The sequence below is a fragment of the Ochotona princeps genome, chromosome 16, assembly GCF_030435755.1.
Source record: "Ochotona princeps isolate mOchPri1 chromosome 16, mOchPri1.hap1, whole genome shotgun sequence".
NCBI classification, from domain to species: Eukaryota; Metazoa; Chordata; class Mammalia; order Lagomorpha; family Ochotonidae; genus Ochotona; species Ochotona princeps.
In genome coordinates, this window is record NC_080847.1 from 14,393,114 (window position 1) to 14,419,637 (window position 26,524).

The 26,524-nt window shown below is 48.2% G+C and overlaps 1 protein-coding gene and 1 pseudogene across 1 annotated transcript; one reads left to right on the forward strand and one right to left on the reverse strand.

Annotated features, from left to right (window-relative positions):
* Positions 1-1,600: 1,600 nt before the first annotated feature.
* NUTF2 (nuclear transport factor 2) lies at positions 1,601-25,330 on the reverse strand. The gene is made up of 5 exons (XM_004583960.3): positions 25,082-25,330; positions 6,049-6,176; positions 3,859-3,930; positions 3,668-3,766; positions 1,601-2,113 (listed from the first exon to the last, which is right to left on the reverse strand). Exons 2-5 carry the CDS (start codon positions 6,145-6,147, stop codon positions 2,000-2,002), a joined length of 384 nt encoding a protein of 127 aa, XP_004584017.1. The 5' UTR covers positions 6,148-6,176; positions 25,082-25,330; the 3' UTR covers positions 1,601-1,999.
* LOC131482184 (small ribosomal subunit protein uS19-like) lies at positions 6,537-7,012 on the forward strand (annotated as a pseudogene).
* Positions 25,331-26,524: the final 1,194 nt, after the last annotated feature.

Consider the following 26,524-nt stretch of genomic DNA (forward strand, 5'->3'; position numbering starts at 1 on the left):
CGCTCCCGGAACCTGAGAGGACTAGAGAAGAAAGGTTCCGGGCTGGGGAGGAAACCATCGCCGTTCCGCAATCCGTCTGGGAACGCAGCCTTCCCCGCTCCCTCGGTGCCAACGGGATCAGGGAAGTTTTTCACAGGGCAAATACCCACATACTGGGCCACCCTAAACCATCAGGTCCTTGGTCACTCGGTTCTATGACAGTCAAGTCTGTCGTCGAGCATGCAGCTGCTCAGTCCCACAGGAATTCACTTTATTGACATTTGGGTTTAGAAAATGGTTCCAGGTAGCCTAAGGTCTGGGGGAACCCTCAAGACTATAAAGCCCAGAAACTGTTGACAGGATAGATGGCCCCACTTCAATGGTCACAATTACTCCCTCTGTCCACCAGCCGTCCCTGGTCCCACCTGGCAGTCATGTAGCAAGAAAGAAACCATGGTTTACAAACACCTTTTTATTGCAGACAATTCAGGCACAGGTACATGGAAGAAGCTGTATTGCAGATTTTATACAGGGTGGTTTCAGAGGTAGCAGGCATCTGCCTCTCCCTCACCCTCACCCCACATACACAGCAGCCCCACTGACATCTCCTAAGGATGGCCTAGGCAGTGCAGTTTGCCAAGTGTAGCCAGGCAAGCTGTGGGGTCAGAGTCCTCAGTTTCCACCCACAGTACGGATGAAGAAAGGGTTTCCACTTGCAGGCCAAGCTTGGCTGTGGTGCCCTCACTGACCCCAAGACCTTATCAGGGCATTAATCCAAATTCTGGTTTTGGTTTACTGGCCTGCAATTGCTACCTTGCCCTTAGGTTTATACCATACAGAGGTCTCAGAGCTAAATGTACGCTGGGCAAGGCCTCTGTCCCCAAAACTAAGGAGCAGAACTACCCTAATAGTTAAGACTTCTGTGGTTTTCCAGACAGTGTGACTGTGTATGAGAGACGAGCAAGAGAAGGAGGACTGGAATTCCCTGCAGAGGTTTGAGGAGTGACGGCATGAGCGCCCTCACACTCAGACTGCCTTCTTCTACAGCTCCATGTCTCTACTCCAACCAAATGGGATCTGCCTTGGTCAGTGTGTGAAGACTGCCTGTCAGGACAGATGGCACACACTCTGAGCTGCCCTTGGCTTGGTGGATGTGGGGTATTCTAGACATAATCAATGACCTTTGTGGAGAACAGAGTAGGTCCCTTCTTTGATCCTGTGGAGGCATTAGTCCAGAGGGTCCAAACCAGATGGCCCTTTTTGCCAAGGCCTCAGTGGCTTCAGCAAGGATTCAGGGTCCTGTCTCTCACAAACCTATCAAGCACAGAGGTCACAACTATCAAGCATCAGGGGTCACAACTGCCTGCAGAGGCTTCAGTGCAAGTGCCGCTTCAGGCCAGACCTGAGCTCTCACCATCTGCACTCCCAGGACCAGGTGGGCTGAAAATTCTGCCCCACAGGGCTTTGGAAAGAAGCAATATTGGAGTGCTGCTTCAGTAGGTTTTCTCCTAGCAACAGGTTTTTGCTGAGTCGCAGGCAAAGGTGGGAAAGAAATGAGACCATGGGGCAGGGTGGTTACTGATGCCCAGCCATCTAGTCAACTAATTAAAACAATTTGAACTGTTAAGAAAATTTTGTGGTTTTATTGTATCATGAGGCATTGAAACATCTGAACAAATCAAAATCTGGGCGGTGAGGCAGCTGCTTTCTCCTTCACTTCTTTGGGTTACTAGAGCAACTTGTCAGTAGATAAAAAAAAAAAAAAAAAAAAGACAACCTTTTGCATTATTTAAGTCTTTCCAAGGCATGCGCTGGTACAACACAAACTTCTCCCGTCAGATGCGACTAGTCTAGAGTCCAAACATCATGCACAACACGCCGGTGGCAGTAGCGCACTGTGCCCACTCCCACCACGGCCCTGCTCGTTTGTGTATGATATTTGGAGCATCTGGAGGAGTGCGAATAGTATCAGGAAGAGGAGAGAGGAGGAAACAGCGATGAGTGCCTTGCTGGAAGGAGGTCAGCCGAAGTTGTGCAGGGCAAGCCTGAACATGTCATTGGTGCAAACCCAAGCATCATTGATGTTCTTTAGTAGGAACATCTGGTGGAATCCCATGATAGGGTCTTCATCAGCCTGTTGAGAAGAGAAAATGATTCAGTGAGGTGTCAGAGGAACAAAAAGGGAGTTTGTAGTAGGGGAATGAGACAAGAATACCAACCTTGGGATCGGGCCCTATGGAATACTGTTCTCAAATCCTAGTACAGGGGAAGGGCACTTGACTGTGAACTACTGTAATACATAAACACCACACCAGGATACAGTAACCACGAAACAGCAGCTCATAGTGCCATGTGTGCTTCAAGTACAAAATAAATCACCATGCTAACAGCTGATGACACAGCTGCTTCAAGCCCATCTTTCCAGGCACAAGTGACCCAAGTTTTGAAAGAATCCCATAATACTTAGTACAGAATTTAGGAATATCAAAATGCTGTTAACGGGCTCAAAACACAGCATTTATAACGTAATCATAGCTCTATAGGAAAAAAGAAAGCTATAATCTCACCATCAGGTGATCTGTTTCCTGTCACCATACAACATCTGCAGTGGAAACAGAATGGTGAAAAACTAGCCAAGCCGTAGAATATCGTTAAGAGGCACAGTCTGAAGCAGGTTTTGAGCTAACCTCCACTCTCTCTTATGTCACCCAAGAATTAACATCAGTAAGGAAGCAACTAGTCACCTGGGGGATCCAAGCTGGACAACAACACCAGGAAGAAACTGAAGCCTGGTGAGAAGGGACAGCACTTCCCACATCAGCTTTACCAATCTAAGTTGGTACTGAGTTCCCAGGAGACTGCCTGAATCCTGTGGCTAGGTGGGAAAGGGATCTTGGACAACCAACAGAAATGGACAGGCAAGTCCAGGCCCAAGGGAAGATCTTCCTGGATCCACTGCAGAGGCCTAAAGCCTCCTCCCTCCACACCCACATTGATTCAGGAGGCCCTGCCCCAGCTTGCCCAGTGAGTCTTTCTAGGATACACTCACAAGAAGCTGAGACCAGATCACTGGGACAGAGCAGCTTCTTGGAAACAAGCACTGAACAGTGATAGTTTGGGAAGGGAGGGCATGAGGGTCTACAGAAAGATTCTGAAGATGATATGTCATGAGAAAGGGAAGGGAGATAATGCAAAAAGAGGCAGGAATTCCAGAAGTCTGCTTGGTAGGTCAGGAGCCAATCAGGGGAACAGCAGCATGAGTTCCAGGAGCACTGAGCTGGGCCACCTGTGTATCAGACTATGTGAGCACTCAGAGTCTTGATACCACAACTTGCTTATACCTCTTGTCCCTTTTCCAAAAAGGCTCTAGAGTTACTGTTCTCCAGAAATTTCTGTAATCACAGAAATGGTCTCTACTAACACTGTATAATAGGTTGCCCCATGTGGCTGATTACAAGCACTTAAAATACTTGTAACACAACTGAGAAACTAAACTTTGGTTTTGTTTCATTTTAATTAATGTAGTGTAAAAATTGCTCCATGTGGCTGACAGCTATTTTAACAAACGATATAGCTTGACAGTTCCTCTGTGCTCCTGGATAATTGGGTCATACATGCAGGAAAGTCAGAGGCCCAGGGTTCTCCTCCATTTGCCCACCCCTTCCTAGGAATGCAGCAGCACTATTACCTTGAGCTGGCCCACAACCATGCTAATGATGCAGCTATCTGGCGTGGGCTGATGATCCTGCGCCGTGATGCTGTGCTGGATTTTTTGGAAGGGAAGGCTCTACAAGAGAAAGAGTGGTCAGTGGACTCCATGAGGCCAGAAAGCCTGGGGCAAAAAGAGTCTCCTGCCTTGCAGCTCTGGCCCTTACTTACAGATAACTTCTCCACAATGGCAGCTTTCCCTTGGAACTGCTGTCCTTCCCATGTAAGGCATGATGCATCAATCTGAAAAAGGCACGGCAAAGATCTCTAAGGCCAGCAGAAAGGGTCTTCCTTGGGAGAAATGAGTACCCACCTCAGTTTCTCTGTCTGAACTGAAAAACTGAGAGTAATTCCCAAACTATATGTTGTCAATGCCTTCTTTAATTACAAACCTTTGTTCCAGGATACACACCCTGAAAGACTATACCAAAATATACCTTCTGGGTTCATTTCCTATTTTTATTCAAGAAGTCACATGGCCTCTAATATGTTTGTGCCTCAAAAATGCCAGAGTAGTGTGGGTTCAGACAAAAGTCAACTTGCTGTGTGGTAAGTAAGCATCAATCCCTGAGAAGTCTTCAGGAGTAACTCGGAAATATTTCAGTTCATTACCATCACCAGGGTCATTACCAAGTTCTATCGTGGGCCTTCCAGCTAGCCTTCAGGGTACTCACAGGTCCAGGGTAGATAGACGCTGACCAGGTCAGCAGACACTCCTTGCCTGCACCAGACAAAATTCTACATGCAACCCACTAGGTAAGCTGTCCCTACCACTCCAAATCCTCGCTTTCACAACCTTCAGGGTAGAACTCAAAAGGACATCATCGGTTGTTAACTAGCTGTGACATTATGTAAGTTACTTATTTTTCTGAGTCTGTTTCCTAATCTTCAAAGAGGAAACACGAAGTCTATGAAGCAATATACATACGTGCAATGTTCTTTTAGGACTTTGCTAACTCTCCTCCCTGGGTCAGGCCTGCTTTAATTAATAGACACTGAAGCAGATGTGCCAGGGTATCAGTCAGATTAGTTCCAGTTCTTCAAAACACTCTGTTGAGGCAGCGTTAGGCACAGCAACTTAGGATGGCCACATCCTGCACCGGGAGTGTCTGCTTCAATCCCCAGCTCCCCTCCTTCCCATCCTGGAAGGCAGCAGATGATGACTCAAATACCTCGATCCCTGTTACCCACAGAGAAGACCCAGACTGAGTTCTAGGCTTCTGGCTTTGGCCTGACCCAGCCCTGGCTATTTGAGGAATGAACTAGTGATTGAAAGATCTATCTCTGTCTCTTTAAAAAAATCAACTTTAGGACCCGGCAGTGTGGCCTAGCAGCTAAAGTCCTTGCCTTGAATGCGCCGGGATCACATATGGGCAGCGATTCTAATCCCGGCAGCCCCACTTCCCACCCAGCTCCCTGCTTGTGGCCTGGGAAAGCAGTCCAGCACAGACCAAAGCTTTGGGACCCTGCACCCGCGTGGGAGACCTGGAAGAGGCTCCTGGCTCCTGGCTCCTGATCGGCACAGCACTGTGCGTTGCGCTCACTTGGGAAATGAACCATCGGGTTGAAGATCTTCCTCTCTGTCTCTCCTCCTCTCTGTATATCTGACTTTGTAATAAAAATAAATAAATCTTTTTTAAAAATCAATTTTAAAAAATCCTCTATAAATGATCTACAAACATTTTCTTTCCAGAAATTCTGAATGGATCCATCCAGTCATGGAGTTGGGATCACATCTAGAAAGATCTATCACCCCCATTTTGGGCAGACCTGCTAGGCAGTCACCTATCATTGACACGGCTGTGTCTGGACTTTGGGTAAGGGTCATGTTTCAATAGTACTTGGCATAAAACAGCAAACAATGTCTGCATAGAGGAGTTTCTCAAAGGACACACCAGTGTGCCTAAGCTCATCTCATTTGTTTCCCATGATCATTCAAGAGCTTCTGACCCCAAGAAGCTGAACTTGGGACCTCTTGGTAAGCTGAGCTTTGCATCAAAGATGCTCTTCTGCCTCCAGGGGGCACCATAAACCCTATTTCTGCCTGCCGCTGTCTGACCTGAACAGAAGGAAGTCCTGAAAGGAACCACAAGGATCCTTGACCAGCTGCTGACCACACGGAATGACAACTCTACAACATTCAGCTCAAGATACCAGATCTTCTCTCATGTAGACCATAACGGCAGGAAATGTATGAACCTGGAGGCTGGGTCAGGCCTTGGCAACTTATTCCATGGACAGAAACTCTGAGATATGGGCAGTCCTGCAAGTGCTGCCAAACGCGAGTGAACTCTGTACACCGGTACAATGTCAGAATAGCCCTCCTGGAGTCTTGTCCTGGCCCTGGAGATGCATACTTACGTAAATGGCGCCTAGCTGGGTTCTGTCATTATCAAATAACTGGTAGTAATGTTGAATGAAGCTGGATCCAATCTGCTCCCAAATTGGCTTGTCTCCCATTCTGGAGCGTCACCAGGCCTCGCCGAGACCTGAAAGACCAGTGTAACAGGGAAGGAAGCATTGGTAACCAGGTGCTGACCTCTTCCTTCCCTCTGGCTTCCTCTGCTGGTGAGTCCTTTGCTGTGGTTTATCCCTCTGGGGACATGTACGGGCCCTGGGGAATGGAAAGCAGACCCCATCCTAAGCCAGACCAGTGTGAGAAGCCCAGATTCATACCACATTCCTTCTCTGAGGAGCTCCTGGATGAGAAAAAAGAGGTTCAGAGGGGCTGGGTGCAGGGCACACGTAAGAGAGGAGCTTGGTCAGGCCCTTAAATGCCAAGAGGAGCCATTATGGAAGAGCTAATCACCGGCCCTCTATCTCTTCTTTCAACAACCTGAAGGCTTCCGGGAAGACGACAAGATGGCAGAGGTGGAGCAGAAGAAGAAGCGCACGTTCCGCAAGTTCACCTACCGCGGCGTGGACCTGGACCAGCTGCTCGACATGTCCTACGAGCAGCTCATGTAGCTGTACAGCGCGCGCCAGCGGCGGCGGCTGAGCCGGGGCCTGCGCAGGAAGCAGCACTCGCTGCTCAAGCGGCTGCGCAAGGCCAAGAAGGAGGCGCCGCCCATGGAGAAGCCCGAGGTGGTGAAGACGCACCTGCGGGACATGATCGTGCTGCCCGAGATGGTGGGCAGCATGGTGGGCGTGTACAACGGCAAGACCTTCAACCAGGTGGAGATAAAGCCCGAGATGATCGGCCACTACCTGGGCGAGTTCTCCATCACCTACAAGCCCGTGAAGCACGGCCGGCCCGGCATCGGCGCCACGCACTCCTCGCGCTTCATCCCCCTCAAGTAGCCGAATAAAGGGGCGCTGCTGCCCACACCCCCCCCCAAAAAAAAAAAAAAAAAAAAAAACACCTGAAGGATTCCATATTACTTTATTTCAACTTCACATTGCCATCTATGTGTGGAATGTTTTCTACCCGAGCCCTCATGACCCCAACTCTGTCGTAAGGTTTGATTGGAAGTGATAGTGAGGGGGAGATGACCTCTAAAGGTCTCATTTCTGGAAAAAGTGCTGTGTGCAGGTTAAGCTGTAGCTTGGTATGCCCTCACCCCATATTATAGTGCCTGGCTAACTTACTGGAGCATTTCCTCATCAGTAGGGGAACAGCTACCTACCTGGATAGGGTGGAACATGAGTTCAGAGGATCAGTAACAACTGAGGTGCATGGTAAAGGGAAACAGAGGCTGAGGAGGAACATAATACCTCTTAACATGCCCCATACTGCTGTTGCCCTCATCACAACAGGCTGTCTCTTGTCTCAGAGAGTGTGAAGCCCTACTAGGGAGATATGGTTGCAAGAATGCTGGATGTAGAGCCAGCAAAGTTGTACTGCCGGATAAGCTGTCACCTACAAACAACAGCATCCCACCTAACCCCTAAGTTCAAGTTCTAGCTGTTCCATTTATTTTTTTTCTTTTTTAAAGATTTTTCCCCTGAAGATTTATTATATTTTTATTTAAAGGTAGATTTATGGGCCTGGTGCAATAGCCTAGTGGCCTTGCACACACCAGGATTCCATATGGGCGCCATTTTGTGTCCCAGAGGCCCCACTACCCACCCAGCTCCCTGCTTGTGGCCTGGGAAAGCAGTCAAGGACAACCCAAATCCTTGGAACCCGGCAACCATGTGGGAGACCCGAAAGAAGCTCCTAGCTCCTGGCTTCGGATCAGCTCAGTCCCTGCTGTTATGGCCACTTGGGGAGTAACCAGCAAATGGAAGATCTTCCTCTGTCTCTCATCCTCTCTGTTTATCTTTTCTTTCCAATGAAAATAAAATCTTAAAGAGAATCAAGATGGCAGAATAGGGTAAGGACACGTTTAAACGCATGGAGAAACATTAACCAGTATGAAGCAGAGAGGGCACATTCCAGGAAACAAAAGAGGACAGAACAACAGCAGAGGGGCACCTGGAGACTGACAGACACAGGAAAGCAGCGAAACAACGGTGTGGTGTTGCAGTGACTGCTACCCCAGCAGAATTCAGCAAACGGCGATCTGAACTCCACTGGAAGCTGCAACTCCACCAGTAACCAGGTGGGAAGGGACTTTCACTGGGAGCTTGGGAGGTGAATCTAGACAAAGAACTGCCTGTCCTGCTGGTTTGTTTGATTTGACCAGGAGCAGAGACAGAGCAGCAGGTCCTACATAGGCGGTGCGGGAACAGGGTGGATTTCACAGCCCAGTCCACCCTCCGAGAGCCGAATCAGACACCATTTTGTTTAAAGGGGCAAAGGCAAGGGAAAGAACTGAACATACGCTGAACTGGGAGTGAACTCCTTTCTGATTCAGTGAACTGCAACCACGTGGCATGCGACAGGTTCCACTCAAGATAGGTCCAGGTAGTCTTCAGACCTGACGGCCAGCAGAATTAAGAACTCTAGTAGTAGCACATCAGGTGCCATTTTGTATAGTGTGGCAAAAGTTTTAGGACTGCAGGGACAACAGTGAGCTGCGCCTGTGCTGAGCTCAAGAGAACTCACTGAGCTCATGAGAACTCACTGAGCTCAGTACATTCTACTGGTTCCACAGGAAAATAATACCGACTCTGGCATTATACAGGTCAAAATAGGTCCGTGTGGCCCTCAAAGCTAACAGCCATCAGGTTCCTGCAAGATTACCACCAACAACAACCTAGTTATATAGGACTCCTGGTATCTCCCTAATCCTGGGACCTGCTCCAACCGGAAGTGGGAGAAAGGTTGTCCAGACAATGGTGCAGCCTCAGCACAGTGTCACAGGAGGTGGAGAGTGGTGAACCAGGAGCTGGGGCTACTGGAAACCTAACATAAGAACCCAGACCTGAAACTCACTGGAGGGAGTGACACAATTGGCTGCAAACAAAGAGCTGTGTACCAACTGTGATAAGTAAAACTGAACTGTAGACCTGTGGGTAACAGAGCTTAGAAATTTGCCCCAAGGAGAAAATTCTGCTAACCAGAAGTACAATGACCAAAAAAATCAGAAGAAGAGACAAAAGCACAATGAATATTACTGAAGACTCACCTGCAAAGGAGCAAAACCCTTTGCCAACATCAGAGTTCACTGAGGGAGACATCGAGAAAATGGCGGATAAAGAATTCAAAACACGGGCCCGGCGGCATGGCCTAGCGGCTAAAGTCCTCGCCTTGAAAGCCCTGGGATCCCATATGGGCGCCGGTTCTAATCCCGGCAGCTCCACTTCCCATCCAGCTCCCTGCTTGTGGCCTGGGAAAGCAGTTGAGGACGGCCCAAGGCTTTGGGACCCTGCACCCACGTGGGAGACCCGGAAGAGGTTCCAGGTTCCCGGCATCGGATGGCGCGCATCGGCCCGTTGCGGCTCACTTGGGGAGTGAATCATCGGACGGAAGATCTTCCTCTCTGTCTCTCCTCCTCTGTGTATATCTGGCTGTAATAAGGTGCAGCAAGAGAAACTGGGATAAAAGGTATATTCAATGAAATAATAAGGGAAAATTTCCCTAATCTGGAAAAACAATTGGGAGACAACACCCAGGAGGGGCACAGAATTCCCAACAGAGTTGATCAAAAACGATCTTCACCACGACACATGATCATCAAGCTCTCTTCAATCGAACATAAGGAAAATATACTTAAATGTGCACTTGCAAAAAAAAAAAATCAATTGACATATAGAGGAATGCCAATTAAACTCACAGGAGACCTCTCACAGGAAACTATACAGGCCAGAAGAGAATGGAGCGACTTATTCCAGAATCTAACAGAAAAAATTGTTGGCCCAGGATAACGTATCCAGCAAAACTTACTTTTGTCTTCGAAAATGAAATAAAATTCTTCCACAGCAAAGAAAAGTTAAAAGAATTTAACTCTTTCAAACATGCCCTACAAAGGATACTTAGATGTTCTCTTGACAGAAGAGGAACAGCACCCACCAAAATCAAAGGCAAATGTGAAGAACATCCCAGTTAAATGACAACAGAAGACTACATCAATGAACAACCCATTGCTAAAATGACAGGACCAAATCACCACCCATACATATTACCCCTGAATGTAAACGGCTTAAGCTCAATCAAACATCATAGATTAGTAGACTGGATTAAAAAACAAAACCCATCTATTTGTTGCCTACAGGAGACACATTTCACCAACAAAAATCAGTAGAAACTGAGCTCATGGATTTTGATTTTTTGTTGTTGTTGTTGGTTTCACTTCTTCAAAATACTTTCTTCTAATTAAATTCTTCCATGAGTCATAGATCATACAGAAGCATCATTTTCTTCAAGAAGGTTCTTGATTTTCTTTTTCATTTCTTCAGCGACACATTAGTCATTCAGTAGCATGTTATTTAACTTCATGGTGTTGTTAATTTCTTTTTTCTTCCTGTTGTTGATTTTGTTTTGTGGCTTTTCGTTTAAGGGGATGTACAGTAACAGTTTAATGGAGACTCTCTTATCTAGTAACATGTTATTTAACTTCATAGCATTGTAAATTTCTATTTTTCTTCCTATTGTTGATTTTGTATTACGGTTTTTCATTTAAGGGGATGTACAGTAACTGTGAAATGGAGACTAACATATCCAGATGTGAGGATACAATGTAGTATGCACCTCTACTTCCAGACTAAAGATGGACTTACAATGAAACTGTTTACCATGACAATAGGATGATGGACATTCTACCATTGTCCATGCCCACAATAACGGACAAATGACTGTGAATGAAGAATTATACTATAATAATGATACAAGGGAACTCGAGTGGGCAGGGGAGGAAATTAGGGAGGGAATAAGGGAAATCCCAGAGGCCTATGGAACTGTATCATAAAATGATAATAATAGTAATAAGAAGTAAAAGATTTTGGGCCAGGTGGCGTGGCCAAGCAGCTAAAGTCCTCTCTTTGAAAGCGCTGGGATCCCATATGGGCACCGGTTCTAATCCCGGCAGCTCCACTTCCCATCCAGCTCCCTGCTTGTGGCCTGGGAAAGCAGTCCAGGACGGCCAAAGCTTTGGGACCCTGCACCCGCGTGGGAGACGCAGAAGAGGTTTCTGGTTCCCGGCTTCGGATCGGAATAGCACCGGCCGTTTCGCCCACTTGGGGAGTGAATCATCGGATGGAAGATCTTCCTCTCTCTCTTCCTCTCTGTATATCTGACTTTGTAATGAAATAAATAAATCTAAAAAAAAAAAAAAAAAAGTAGTAAAAGATTTTAAAAAAAAATAGAAAAAAAACCACAAATGTTTTTATGTGAATATGTGTACAACCATGTATGGATAATTAAGAGATCAAAACTGCATAGAGGATAGTGTTTGGGATATTCATGGTTTGAGATATTTTTAAAAACCTCCTTCCTTACACTTTGTATAAAAGTGTTCAATGGCATAAAATTTTAAGAATTCCCAAATAAAGCATTACAGAGCAAGTTAAGGAAATAAAAAAATAATAATAATAATAAAAGAAAATCTTAAAAAAAAAACAAAAGGTAGTTAGTTACAAGGAAGTGAGAGACAAGAGCTCTTCCATCCACTAGGTCACTCCCCAAATGGCCAGGTGAAAGACAAGAGCTTCCTCCCACGCAGGTGCAAGGCCCAAGTTGGGCCACCCTTCCATGCTTTCCCAGGCCATAGCAGAGAGTTAGATCAGAAGCGGGGCAACTGGAAAGTTGGCCATTTCGGGCGTTTGGGGAGTGAACCAATGGACGGAAGATCTTTGTCTCTCCTTCTCTTTGTAATTCTGCCTTTCCAATTAAAAATAAGTAAATCTTGGTCCCGACGGCATGGCCTAGCGGCTAACATTCTTGCCTTGATCACACTGGGATACCTTTTGGGCGCCGGTTCTAATCCCGGCAGCTCCACTTCCCATCCAGCTCCCTGCTTGTGGCCTGGGAAAGCAGGAGAGGACGGCCCAATGCATTGGGACGCTGCACCCGCATGGGAGACCCGGAAGAGGTTCCTGGTTCCCTGCTTCAGATCGGCGCAGCACCGGCCGTTGCGGCTCACTTGGGGAGTGAATCATCGGACTGAATATCTTCCTCTCTTTGTCTCTCCTCTCTGTATATCTGACTTTGTAATGAAAATAAATAAATCTTAAAAAAAAAAAAAAAAAAAGCAAATCTTGGACCCAGCACGGTAGCCTAGTGACTACAGTTCTTACCTTGCATGCACCAGGATCCCATTCGGTCACTGGTTCTAATCCCAGCTGCTCTACTTTCCTTCCAGCTCCCTGCTTGTTCTGGCCTAGGAAAGTAGTTAAGGATGGCCAAAAGTCTTGGGACCCTGCACCCGACTTCGGATCAGCTCAGCTCTGGAAGTTGCAGACACTTGGGGAGTGAACCAGAGGACAAAGATCTCTCAGTCTCTTCTCTCTTTGTAAATCTGACTTTCCAATAAAAATAAATAAGTCTTTTTTTAAAAAAAGTAAATAAGAAAATAGGAGGATTCCTCCCAGCAACCTGACTTAGGGTCTGATACCTCTGCTATAAAATTGGGCTAACAACTCTGCTGCTGCTGCCACTGGCTGAGACTTCTCCAAGGCAATGGCAAAGCCCTCAACTCAACAAGGTAAGTGCTAGCTTGCTCCAGACTCTGTGACCTCACTGAAGCCCAGAAGGGAGTGACGGGAGCAATACAGCCAATCCCACAGCCTATGACCAACACTCCAGCCAATGAGGATCCAAGAAGCTAAGCCAGTTTATTTTAAGTTTCCTAGGAGGCAGTGAAGCTAAAAATAGAAGTGCAGCACAGGGATGACTAAGAAATGTTCCGGAAAGCCTAAAACAGGCAGGGAAGGCCATGCCTGCTACACAGGAACATAAGGTGTTTCTCAGTTCACACCCTGCCACAAAACCAATCAACAAGTGGGAAAAACTTGTTGGTCACCTCCCCATGGGTCAGGCTGTGGTCATGCCCACACATAAACTGCCAGTACGTCCAGGAGACACAGCCTCCACTGCTGCTGTTTGCCCCGCCACAGCTCAAAGTGTCCAGACCTACACTGTCCCCCAAGATGTCCTGTGCAGCCCCTGAGAGCTCTGTGGGTATCAGGATAAGGGCCATTTCTCCCTTTAACCTGGGCAGACAGCAAGCCTAGGCAGCTGGGGAAGACAGCAACATTAGTAAGATCATCAACAAAGGTCTACAGGCACAAAAGGTAAAGACATGAAACCAAAAAGCTACAGATAGAAACTGATGCTAAATCAAAAAAAAAAAAAAAAAAAGGGCTAGGCCCAGCTCCTCAGACAGACAAATTCTCTACATCACTTGTACCCCACGGTTTGAACCGCAGCTGCTCCATTTTCCAATGCAGCTCCTGACTGATGGACTGGAAAGGCAGTGGACAGCCCAAAGCCCTGGGCCCCTACACCTAAATGGGAGAACCAGAAGACACTCCTGGCTCCTGGATTTGAACTGGCTCAGCGCTAACACTTGTGACTATTTTGGCAGTACATCAGCAGACGGAAGATCTCTCTTTCTCCCTGTAAATCTGCCCTTCAAATAAAAAATAATTAATTTATAAAAACTTAAAAAAAAAGCCTTTGGGACAGGCATGGTAACCACGAGAATCCTATATGGCTGTTGGTTTATGTCCTGGCTGCTCTACTTTCCATGTAGCTCCCTGCTTGTGGCCTGGGAAAGCGGTTGAGAACAACCCAAGCCTTTGGGACTCTGCACCTGTGTGGGAGACCTGGAAGAAGCCCCTGGCTCTGGACCGGCTCAGCTCTGGCCTTGGCAGCTACTTAGGGAGTGAATCAGTGGGTGGAAGACATTTCTCTCTGTATCTCCTTCACTCTGTAAATCTGATTTTCCAATAAAAACAAATACGTACTTTTTTTAAAGACTTCAAACAAAGTGCTGCCATGCAGTATGACATGAGAGGAAGTCTGAGGGTATTTTTCCTTTTCAGTAGTGTTCTTCATGATCTTAGCATGTCTAATATGAAAACTACTAGAAACAAAGTCTGTGTGTCTGTGCACACATGTATGGAGGAGTGATGGGTGTACACATGTATGGAGGAGTGACGGATGCACTCTGGCCTCTCCTAACCTCCCACTATCCAGCTCCATACACAAACGCACCAGGACCCACTGAGAGTTTGTCCACTGTTATTTTCTTTTGTTGCTGTTAAGATTTAATTTATTTGAAATGCAGATTATCAGAGAAAAGGAGACATAAACATCTTCCATCCGCTGGTTCATTCCTGAAGTGGCCACAATATCCAAGCTGAGCCAATCGGAAGCCGGGAGCCAGGAACTTCTTCCAGGTCTCCCTCATGGGTACAAGGACTTTGGGCCATCTTCTACTGCTTTCCCAGGCCGTAAGCAGGGAGCTGGATGGTAAGAAGAGCAGCCAGGATTGGAACCAGGACCCACCCCAATGGGATGCTGGTGCTTGAAAATGGAGAATGTGCCAGCTGAGATATAACACTGGGACCCCTAACCTTGTTTCTTACACATTTACTGTAGAAATAACAGCTTGGTTAGGAAGAAAATGTCAATGTCCAGAGGCAGTCTCACATCCGAATGAGGACTAACCATCCCGATGGCTTTTCCTACAGCTCTTTTGAGAGGGCCACTGACCCACATGATTTCTTGCTTTACCCAAAACTAATCGTAAGAGGATCGGCTGCTTGAGGTGCAGCAAACAACTCAGTGACTTTGCTCACCCACTAACCCTCAGTCTTTGCTGACCCTTATGTCTCTGTGGGTGAGATCCTCTAAGAATACCTAAAAGCTGGGGCCTCTTGAACAGGCAGAGACACTCCTGCTTTATCAGTAATTTCTAGTTATTAAGATTCTCTCCAGTTCGCTACAAACTCCAGGATAAAACTCCTGGCCCACAGCACTGGGGAATGGTCTATTAGGTCACCAGCTGTAAGATGAGCATCCTATAACTGAAATCTGGTTTGGATCCTAGCTGCCCTACTTTCAATCTTTCTCTGCTACAGAATCCTTGCCACTCACATGGCAGATTAGAGGGAGTTCCAAGTTCTTGGCTCTCACCTAACCTAGACTGGATAAGGCAGTCACTTGAGAAATACACCAAAAAATATAAGATCTGGGGCCCAGCGTGGTAGCCTAGTAGCTAAAGTCCTCCCCTTGCATGTGCCGGGATCCTTTATGGGCTCCAGTTCTAATCCCAGTAGCCCCACTTCCCATCCAGCTCCCTGCTTGTGGCCTGGGAAAGCAGTCGAGGATGGCCCAAAGCCTTGGGACCCTGCACCCACATGGGAGACCCAGAAGAGGCTCCTGGCTCCTGGCTTCAAATAGGCTCAGCTGCAGCCCTTGCGGCTGCCTGGGAAGCGAATCAATAGACAGATCTTCCTCTTTGTCTCTCCTCCTCTCTGTATATCTGACTTTAGAAAAGAAGAAAAAAAGGTAAGATCTGTGCGTGAATGTGTATCTCCGTTCCTGTCATTCTGTTTTTCAGAAAAACATTTTATGCACTGGCATTGTGGTGTAAAGGTGTCAGCAACCCATAAGCAACTGTTGGGAGCCCTCACTGCTCTACTTACGATACAGTTCCCTGCTAACACACCTGTGAAAGCAGATGACAACACAAATCCTTGAGCCCCTGCTATCTACATGGGAGACCCAAAAGAAGTCTCTGACTCCTGGCTTCACCCCTGGTCTTGGTTATGAATTCACTTGGAAGTGAATTAATGGATGAAAAATCTCTCTCTAAGTCTCTCTCTCTCTCCATAACTCTGCCTTTCAAAAATAGAAAAAAAAATACTGTTCCTTTCAAAAAGAAAAATATCTGGCCCAGGGTGGTAGCCTAGTGGCTAAAGTCCTTGCCTTGAACGTGTCGGGATCCCTTATGGGCGCCAGTTCTAATCCCGGCAGCACCAGTTCCCATTCAGCTCCCTGCTTATGGCCTGGGAAATCAGTCGAGGACAGCCCAAAGCCTTGGGACCCTACTTCCACGTGGGAGACTCAGAAGAGGCTCCGGGCTCCTGGCTTCAGATCAGCTCAGCTCTGGCTGAGCCACTTGGGAAGTGAATCAGTAGACAGAAGATCTTCCTCTCTGTCTCTCCTATTTCTATAGCTGACTTTCCAATCAAAACAAAATAAATCTTTAAAAAAAATTTCCAAAAAGAAAATTTCTAGTCTTCCAGGTCAGTGGCAGTGGCCAGGTACTTGAGTCATCTTTTACTGTTCTTTGATTCTGTGCCTCTCTCCTTTTCAGATAAACAAAAAACAAAAAAAAAGTTTACAAATTAAATTTAAAAATTGGGGATATCGGGCCCAGCGTGTCCTAGCGGCTAAAGTCCTCACCTTGAACACCCTGGGATCCCATTTGGGCACCGGTTCTAATCCCGGCATCTCCACTTCCCAAAGTCTTGGGACCCTGCACCTGCGTGGGAGACCCAGAAGAGGTTCCTGGTTCCCAGCTTCAGATCGGCGCGCACCGGCCCGTTGCAGCTCACTTGGGGAGTGAATCATCGGACGGAAGATCTTCCTCTCTGTCTCTCCTCCTCTCTGTATATCTGACTTTGTAATAAAATAAATCTTTTTTTTTCTTCCAAAATAAACTTTTAATTCCATTTTCCCACACACTTAAATATTTACAACTTCAATTTTGACCAGAAATTGGCTATAAGATTTGTCTAAATAGACAGTATGTTACTAAAATAAATCTTTAAAAAAATTGGGGACAGCGCTATGGTGTATGTAGCATGTTAACCATAGAAGTGGCACCTATATATGATATAGGCACCATTTCGAGTCCCAGCTGCTCCACTTCTGTTCCAACTCCCTGCTGATAGCCTGGGAAAACAGTGAAAGATAACCAAAGGCCTTGGGCGCCTGCACACATGTGAGAGACTTGGAGGAAGCTCCTGGGTCATGGCTTTGGACTGGCCTAGTGGTTTTGGACAGTGAACCAGCAGATGAAAGATCTCCTATTCTCTGTAACTCTGCCTTTCAAATAAAAATTATTTTGATTAAAATAAAGTAACTGTCTGATTATTAATTCCAGTCCCAGTATTGTTTGTTAGAACTTATTACTGCACAAGGTTATCACACACATATATACTTGTTTACAGCCTGTCTAACTGACTAGGACACCCCTAGTTTCCAATGGTACCTAGCCAAGCCCTCAATAACCACTTGTTGACTAACTGCACAAATGTGTGGGAGCCAGGCCAAGAGGCCAGCCCTTCTTCTCTAAAGGAGGAGTGAGTTCTGGGCAAGCCCAGCTCAATTTAAGTGGCCCAGTGACCCACTTCCACTCTACTCATACTTCCGTTCAAGCTGTTAGGAAACAATCCTTTGTGGCTCACTCAGCTAGCTGTCTGTGGTCTAAACAAGTCTGCCTTGGCCCCAGCCCCATCTCTCATTCCCAAAGAACTGGTCACCTACTGGGCAGCTCTGGCTAAAGAGCAGACCCACAGACACACCCCCTCAAATACTCTGTCTGGTGGCCTGGGCCGGCCCTCCCTGTGATATAACCCTCTGACCTGCCTTCTCATCACTAACTGTGGGGACGTCAGCAAGAAATCAACTGAAGGCTTCAGGCAGGACCCCACCGTGCGGAGTTATCAGTTCCTGGATTAGCACTAGGTCAACAGCCAGGCAGAAGGAGAATTTCCTGCTGTGGAGGGTCTGACATAACACATCAGAGCTTGAACCAGGAATGGTAACTGCCCATCACTTCCCTGCCTCACCTCAGTAGCCACGTTGGCCAATGTCTGGGGTGTAGACAGCTGAGCAGCACATATTTCTTTCTTGAGGCTGACACCCAAAGTCTAGACGTCCCCAGCAATGCAAAGACCCCTTCCATCCCTTCTTCCTTCATGGGCTGCACTGATCCAGAAGCTAAATCCTGAGACCCACATTCTGGCTTCTTTGCTAGGCATTCACCAAACAGCCCCTTCCCGTTCCAGTCTGATTGAGACCTCCAACCCTAGTCCTAAAAACCTCCCGTCTGTGATGTTCAGCCCCTGAGACATTGGACAGAAGATCTTCCTCTCTGCCTCTCCTCCTCTGTACATCTGATTTTCCAATAAAAATTCATTAATTAATTAAAAAAAAAAAAAGACACCTCACAAATTTGGCCAGGATTGAGTAACAGAAAGCACACGAAGGCAAATTCACAAAGGGGAGGACTGGAGCCCTTTTTCCCCTTTCTTGAATCAACAAGCTCACAGGTTGGGAAGCACGTGAGTAGGTCTAAACAGCTTTGTACCATAAGAATGACAGAGGATTTCATTCTCCTGGCTTGAAACCACCTGCAAGCAGAACCTGTGGCTTCCCACACAGATCCCTGCAGAGGGCAGCAGACTACCCAGTATCTGCTCTGGCTCTGGTAAGACCCTATCTAGGGCCCCGTAAGCATCTAATACCTTAAGAAACAAGCATTCTGGGCCCAGCACTGTAGCCTACAAGTCTTCGCTTTGCATGTGCCAGGATCCATTATGGGTACAAATTTCAATCCCGGCCGCTCCACTTCCCATCCAGCTCCCTGCATGGGCCCTAAGAAAGCAGTGGAGGACAGCTCCAAGTTTTGAGGCCTTGCACCTCGCAAGAGAGATTAGGAAGAGATTAGGAAGTTCCAGGCTCCTGGCTTTAGCTCAGCTCAGCTCTGGCCGTTGCAGCAATTTGGGGAGTAAATCAGAGGACGGAAGATCTTTCTGTAGCTCCTTCTCTCTGCATATCTGCCTTTCCAATAAAAATAAATAAATCTTGAAAAAAAAAAAAAAAGAACCAAGCATTCAGGGGCCAGCACAATGGCTCAACTAGTTCATCTTTCACCTCCGAATGCCAGCATCCCATAAGGAAACCGATTCATGTCCCAGCTGCTCCACTTCCCATCTAGCTCCCTGCTTATGGCCTGGGAAAAAAACAGAGGATGGCCAACTCCTTATGCCCCTGCATCTATGTGGGAGATGCAGAAAAAGCTCCTGGCTCGTGCCTTCAGATCAGCTTAGCTCTGGCTGATGCAGATATTTGGAAAGTGAACCAGAAGATGCAAGATCTTTATCTCCTTCTCTGTGCAAAATTTGCCTTTCCAAAAAAAAATACATCAGGAGAAAAAAAACAAGCAAGCATTCCAGAATTCCCCCCGTTGATTGAAGCGAACAACCCTCAGGTACCTGCAAACACACACCTCTCAAGAAGAGGGGTTCTTCGGGCCCAGCACGGTAGCTCAGCGGCTGAAGTCGTCACCTTGAACACACCAGGATCCCATATGAGCACCGGTTCTAATGCCGGCTGCCCTGTTTCACTTCCAGCTCCCTGTTTGTGGCCTGGGAAAGCAGCTGAAGACAGCCCAAAGCTTTGGGACCCTGCACCTATGTGGGAGACCTGGAGGAGGCTCTGGGTTCCTGGCTTCGGATCTGCAAAGCTCTGGCCATTGCAGCTGCTTGGGGAGTGAATCAACAGATGGAACATTGTAGAAGGATATTCAGAATCTTTGCTACAGTGGGAGACAACAGCCAGTTGAATCCCCCCTAAAGGCACCAGGAGCAATTGATAAGGTTTAGATGGACTTGCACGACAAGGACAGAAGATCTTCTCTGTCTCCCCTCCTCTCTGTATATCTGAGTTTACAGCAAAAAAATAAATAAAATCTCATAAAAGAAGGGGGGCGGGTTCTTCATCTCTATGGCTGTCCTGTCTCCAGCCTGGGGGCTTCAGGAGCCAGCATACAGCAACAAACAAGTATGGCTCATAGAGCTGGTACTGTGGCAGGTTAAGCAATCTGGTATCCCCTATGAGCATCAGTTAAGGTACCAGCTGGTCCACTTCTGCTCCCTGCTATGTGCCACTAGAGAAAGGAGCAGAGGATGGCCCAAGTACTTGAGCTCAGTACTTGGACTCCTACATCTACATAAAGACTAGGATGAAGCTCCTAGGTCCTGACTTTGATCTGGCCAAGCCCTGGTGGTTGCAGCTATGTAAGCTATGTAAGAAGTGAATCAGCAGATGGAAGATGTCTCTTTCTGTAACTATTTCTTTCAAATAAGAAAAAACAAAAGATGGAAAGAAAGAGAGAGAGAAAGAAGGAAAGAAACCAGGCCCAGCAAAGTGTAAAGTTCTTGGTCACAGGTCAAGGATGGCAGAAGCCGTGGAGCTCCATGAAAAGGACCCCTTTTGTTCTTACATCTCTCTTCCACTTGACAGGGTAAGAGGGTGTCACACAGTCCCGCTGGCTAGGGCGCTGACTAGAATGATCATGAGGTTATTTCAGCACTAGCCCACACATTGCCACCTCTTTCAGGGAAGGATTCAAGTACTCCCACTGCCCACAATCAAAGAATCACAATCACAGATCTCAAAGTTGGTAATGGGGCAACCAAATCAAACTACAAACACACCAATGTCATTCTCAATGAATGGTCTTTGGCAGTAGCTTATGTATATGAAAGCCCAGAACAAAGTTTAGCTGGAAAAGCTGAAATTGAAATTTGAGAGACTAGCCGGCATTGTGGCATATTTATAATGCTTCCACTTACAACCTCAGCTTCCCATACAAGTGCTGGCTGCTCTACTTCCAATCAAGTTCCCTGCTAATGTGCCGGGCTAAAACACCGATGATGGTCCAACTACCTAGGTCCCCGCCGCCTGCTTGTGGGAGACCCAAAGCTCCCAGCTCCTGAATTGAACCTGGCCGAGCAACGGTATTGTAGCCATCCAGGGAGTGAGCCAGTGGATGGAAGTGTTCTCTTGTTTCCTCGCTTCTGGTCACTAACTGCTACACACACACACTTGTGTAACATATATAATACATAAATATATTACATGTTATATATTAAAAGCATGTCTACATATGTATTACATATATGTAATGCATATTTTTGAAAGCAGCTTTTTTTTTCTTTAAAAGATTGGTTTTATTTTTACTCGAAAGTCAGATATACAGACAGAAGAGACAGAGAGGAAGATCTTCCATCCATTGATTCATTCCCTAAGTGGCTGCAACTACTGGAGCTGTGTCAATCCAAAGCCAGGAACCTAGAGCCTCTTTCGCGTCTCCCACACAGGTGCAGGATGTCAAGGCTTTGAGCCTTCCTCGACTGCCCTCTCAGACTACAAACAAGGAGCTGGATGGGGAGCAGGGCTGCCGGGATTAGAACTGGCACCCATGGGCCGAGGGCTGTGGCCTAGTGGCTAAAGTCCTCGCCTTCAATGCGCCGGGATCCCATATGGGCGCGGGTTCTAATGCCGGCAGCCAAGCTTCCCATCCAGCTCCCTGCTGTGGCCTGGGAAAGCAGTCAAGGACAGCCCAAAGCCTTGGATTCCGGCACCCATGTGGGAGACCAAGAGCAAGTCCCTGGCTCCTGTCTTCGGATCGGCGCAGCACTGTCCATTGCGGTCACTTGGGGAGTGAATCATCAGACGGAAGATCTTCCTCTCTGTCTCTCCTCCTCTCTGTATATCTGACTTTCGAATAAAAACAAAATAAATCTTAAAAAATAAATAAATAAAAGAACCGACATCCACATGCGATCCCAGCACACTCAAGGTAACGATTTTAGCCTCTAAGCTACTGCGCTGGGCCCCACTAACTGTATTTTGAGCTGCTCCATAAGCCAGGCAGCCAAACACCCTGCCTCATGCTGATACATACATATCCTGACTGCGACTGCAGGGGCCAATGCAATGACTCAACTGCCTAATCCACCCCTTGCAAGCACCTGCATCCCAGATTGGTACCAGTTTGTATCTCAGCTGCTCCACTCCCTGATTGTGGCATAGGAAAGCAGTAGTCTGTCCCAAAGCCTTGGGACCCTGCATCCATGTGGGAGTCCCAAAAGCTCCTGGCTCCTGGCTTCAGATTGGCTCAGCTCCAGTCGCTGCAACCACTTGGGGAGTGAACCAGAGGATGGAAGATCTTTATCTTTTTCTGTCCTATTCTCTGTAAATTTAAAATAGGAGAGAAAAAAATAACTTTTTAAAAAGGAAATAAACCATATTCTGACTACCTTGCATCAGGCTCCACTCCCTAGCTCAGCATTCCCTGAACAGAAGGCACACAAAGATCCCATAGAACCCTGTGGTTCTCATCTCTGAGAGGTCAACGGCCTGCCAAGTTCCAGAAATATCAGACTCCTTAAGGTGTCTAGTGAATGCCAAAGAAGTTACAAGAAATTTGCAGATTGGAGTAGGAGGAAGAGATCTGGTAGCCAGTGGGATGGCTCAACTGGCTAATCCTCTGCTTCCCAGCACTGGCTCCCATTTTGGTGCTGGCTTGTGTCCTGACTGCTCCACTTCCTACCCAGCTTCCTGCTTGAGGCCTGGGGAAGCAGTAGAGGACGGCAAAGGTTTGGGACCCTACACCCACTGGGACACCCAGAAGATGCTCCTGGTTTTGGATCAGCTCAGCTTCAACCACTGCAGCCATCTGGGGAGTAAGCCAGTGGATGGAAGATCTTTCTGTACATCTACCTTTCCAATAAAAACAAAAAAATCTTCAAAAGTTAAAAATCCAAACTAATTCATAGCCATGTCTAGTTCACCTGAAAGCTGTGTTGTGCAAAGCACCAACCCAGACAGACTAAAGAGGGTCCTAAAATAACTGCTTCTTGTTCTAACAGATGTGAACCGTATCATTTTTTAGCTAAGAACAAGTTTAGAGATCTGACCTCAGTGACTATATGAGCTGTGGGTAGTCCTTCCTTACTGCCCAATCCTACTTGCAAAGGGGTCCTGACGTTGTCCTCCTGTATCAGGAGGTGGACTACAGAAGTTGAATAGGCCCTGCGCAGCATCCTGGTCTGTTCTGGATTAGAGAGAATGCCGAGGCAGAGCAATTCAACTGCAGGAAAACTAACAAGGAGAAAGCACAAACGAGCAGAAAATTACCACCTGGAGAAATGCTCAGGGAGAGTGCCAGCCTAGGTCGGTCCCCCTGAGACCTGCCCCAGCCAGCTGTGAAGACAAGGTCTACAGGGACCTGGTTTTAGTTCCCGCCAAGATGTGAGGCTCAGAGGACCCAACGCCTGACAAGGGATTCCTCCCCCCAAGTCCCAGTCTGTCTTTTCTGGGATAGTTCCTTAATGTACTAATCAAGAATGCCATTAGAAAAGACAGAGTTGGGCCCGGTGCGTGGCCTAGTGGCTAACATTCTTGCCTTGATCACACTGGGATCCCATATGGGCGCCAGTTTTAATCCCGGTAGCCCCACTTCCCATCCAGCTCCCTGCTTGTGGCCTGGGAAAGCAGTCGAGGACAGCCCAAAGCTTTGGGTTCCTGTACCCACATGGGAGACCCACAGGAAGTTCCTGGCTCCTGGCTTCAGATCGGCACAGCACGAGCCGTGGCAGTCACTTGGGGAGTAAATCATCGTACGGAAGATCTTCCTCTCTGTCTCTCCTCCTCTGTGTATATCTGACTTTCGAATAAAAATAAATCTTAAAAAAAAAAAAACAGTGCTACGGGCCCAGCAAGGTAGGCTAATGGATAAAGTCCTCACTTTGCACAAGCCTGGATCCCATGGGCACCAACTGGTATCCTGGCTGCTTCACATCCCATCCAGCTCTCTGCCTGAAGTCTGAGAGAGAAGTAGAGAATGGCACAAGACCTTGGAACCCTGCACCTGCGTGGGCGACCTAAAAGCAGCTCCTGGCTTGGTATCACCTCTGCTCCTGTCATAAGGGGCCACTTGCGAAACAGACCAGTGGATGGAAGATCTGTCTCTCCTCTCTGTATATCTGAATTTCCAATAAACAACTAATGAATCTTAAACAAACAAACAAAAAATGCTCTCTAACCAGATACAATCCTTTTCTCAGAACTTGGGCGGTGAGTGTCTGTGGTGCTAATTATCCAAAGCCCAACCAGCTCCTTGCCTGCTCACAGGTAAATGAAGGAACCAGAGAGAGGAAGGTTGACTTTTTGCAGCTCCCAGCTCTAGGTCCACCATCTAGAGTCAGAATCTGCTGCCTGCAGCTCCAAAGTGCCACACCCTAAGTTCCCCACCTCCAGTTCAATCTCTTTTCTGGCACTAGACTCATGAACATCGGGCCTGGATTCTTTTTTTTTTTTCTCTGTATGAAACCCCACCTTACCAGCCCCATTTTTACGGAGTCATCCTCTCCTACAGAGAAATTTTACGTTGACTCCAGGAAGGGCACAGATGAGAATGGTGCTGTGCCTGAAACGTCTCATAAAACGGCCTCGGAAACTCCCACATGCAACCTCACACCTCCCTGCTTTCCTCCCTTGCTTCCTCCATTAACAGACAGCCAACCTCGTGGGACCTGGTCACTGATAGGGCAGGGCGGGGTTGGGCCGACCAGCCCAAAGCAGTCTCATCAAGTTCAAGTCTTCCAAGGTTGGCCAAGGGTGGAACCCCTGGCCAAGTGGAAGCCTCTCCTGCCTCAAACGTCCTGACCTGACCTCCATGTAGAAAAACCTATGCATGGGTTGTACAAAGAAAGCAGGTGCACCCCCAGCGGTCAGTGAAGCTGGACAGTGTTCACATAGACTATTAGGATCAGGACCCAAAGGTCCAGCTACGCCAAGTAGGAACCCTTACTTAGGCGGACTCCGGAGCGGGCCAGGAGGTGCCGCCCATCCCCCGCCCCCCGATCCTTCACCGGCGAAGGAGGAACATGGGACCACGGTCCGCCCGCGAACCTGCCTGCAAGAGCTTGTGGGACTAAGAGGCCGAGCCAGGCTAGACCGGGCGGGGCACTGGGAGCCCCATCCGGAAGGGCCCTGCCACGGCGCTGCCCCGGTGCAGCAGCCACCGGGACGGGACAGCCCGGTCTGGCTTTCTCTGCGTTCCCCCGAGGCCGCCGCCTCAGAAGACCGGCGGGAGGCGGAGCCGCGCGCGACACATGGCCCGGGCCCCGCGCGGCTTCGGGCCGCCGGGAGGAGGGGCGGGGAGGGGCCTCCCGGGGCCTCGCCGTGGAGGTCCCGGGCGGCCCAGAGCCCGGCTTCTGCGGCCCAGCTTCCTCCACTGGACGCGAGTCCGACACTCACCCGAGAGGCTGGCACGATGGCGGCAGCGGCGGCGGCAACCCAGCGCGGTCTGCGACCGACTGTCCCTTCCCCCCTGCCTTCCCTTGCTCGCCTCGCTGCACTCTGGGAAACGTAGTACCACCGCTTCCCTTTCCGGCCTAATTACGCCACTAGAAAACTACAGTTCCCGCGGTGCTAGGCGCGGAGGCCTTGCTACGGGCCGCAGCGCGGGAGGTGAGGCTTAAGTCTGGGAGGGAGGCTGTCCGGGCGAGTCCCTGAGAATTGTGGTCTAGCGGAAGCCTCTGGAACACTGGAGGTTGGCGCCAGGCAAGGGTTAGGACTTTGTTGTCGCCTGCTCCCAGCTGGCCAGGCCCCGCCTCGGCTGCACGGCTGATGGAGAGCTGACCCCGCCTCCGTGGGAGCCCGGCCAGTCCCCAGCTGGCCCGGCAACCCTTTCCTGGGCCTCTGAGCTGTTTCCTCTCCCCAAACTCCCTCCCTTTCGGGGGTCTGGCCGCCCTTTTGGCTCTTGCAACCTTGCGGCTTTAGCCCACCCGGGTCGAACCAACAGCTTCTGCTGTCCCAACATTGGTGTGCTCGGTTCCGGGGCTCCTGGAGCCGCCCAAAGCTGGTTTCTAGCAGGTGGGGCAGGCTGCAGAAATGATTACCCTCAAACTTGGAGTAGTTCAGAGAGTTCGTAAGAAATAGAATGAAGGGCCTTGCGCCATAACCTGGCCGCTAGGGTCCTCGTCTTGAACGCGCCGGGATCCCATATGGACGCCGGTTCTAATCCCAGCAGCCCCACTTCCCATCCAGCGCCCCGCTTGTGGCCTGGGAAAAGAGTCCAGAATGGCCAAAACCCTTGGGACCCTACACCTGCATGGGAGACCTGGAGGAGGCTCCGGGTTCCTGTCTTCAGATTGGCTCAACTCCAGTCCTTGTGGTCACTTGGGGAGTAAACCAATGGACGGAATATCTTCCTCTCTGTCTCGCCTCCTCTCTGTATCTCTGCCTTTCCAATAAAAAGAAATAAATCTTTACAAAAAGAAATAGAATTATCACTTCTCGGCCTTTCGACTAAGATCAAGTGTAAAAGAAATAGAGTTAAATTGTTGAGGACAGTTTTAAATCCGTTTTTTTCCAGGATATGCATTTCCACAAACTTTCTGAAGACCTGAAGTGCAGATAGGGGTCTCCAAAACACTGTGCTGTAACATATTGTCCAGCTAGCTGCAAGCTGCCTGCCTTCCCAGAGATCTTAGCACTCTTGCTGTAGTGGCCCCTACTCCGTCTCCTGAGAATCACTGGAAAAACTGAACCAAATTTCTATTTGTTAAAGCCCAAGTCTGTTCATAGTATGGATTGCCTGACTAGATGCTGCTCTGATTACTAAATTGGTGAGAACTCTCCGTTGCTCATGTTTGTAGTGTATCCGTATCTGGGAACTCCCTTCCTCTGTGCTGGCTC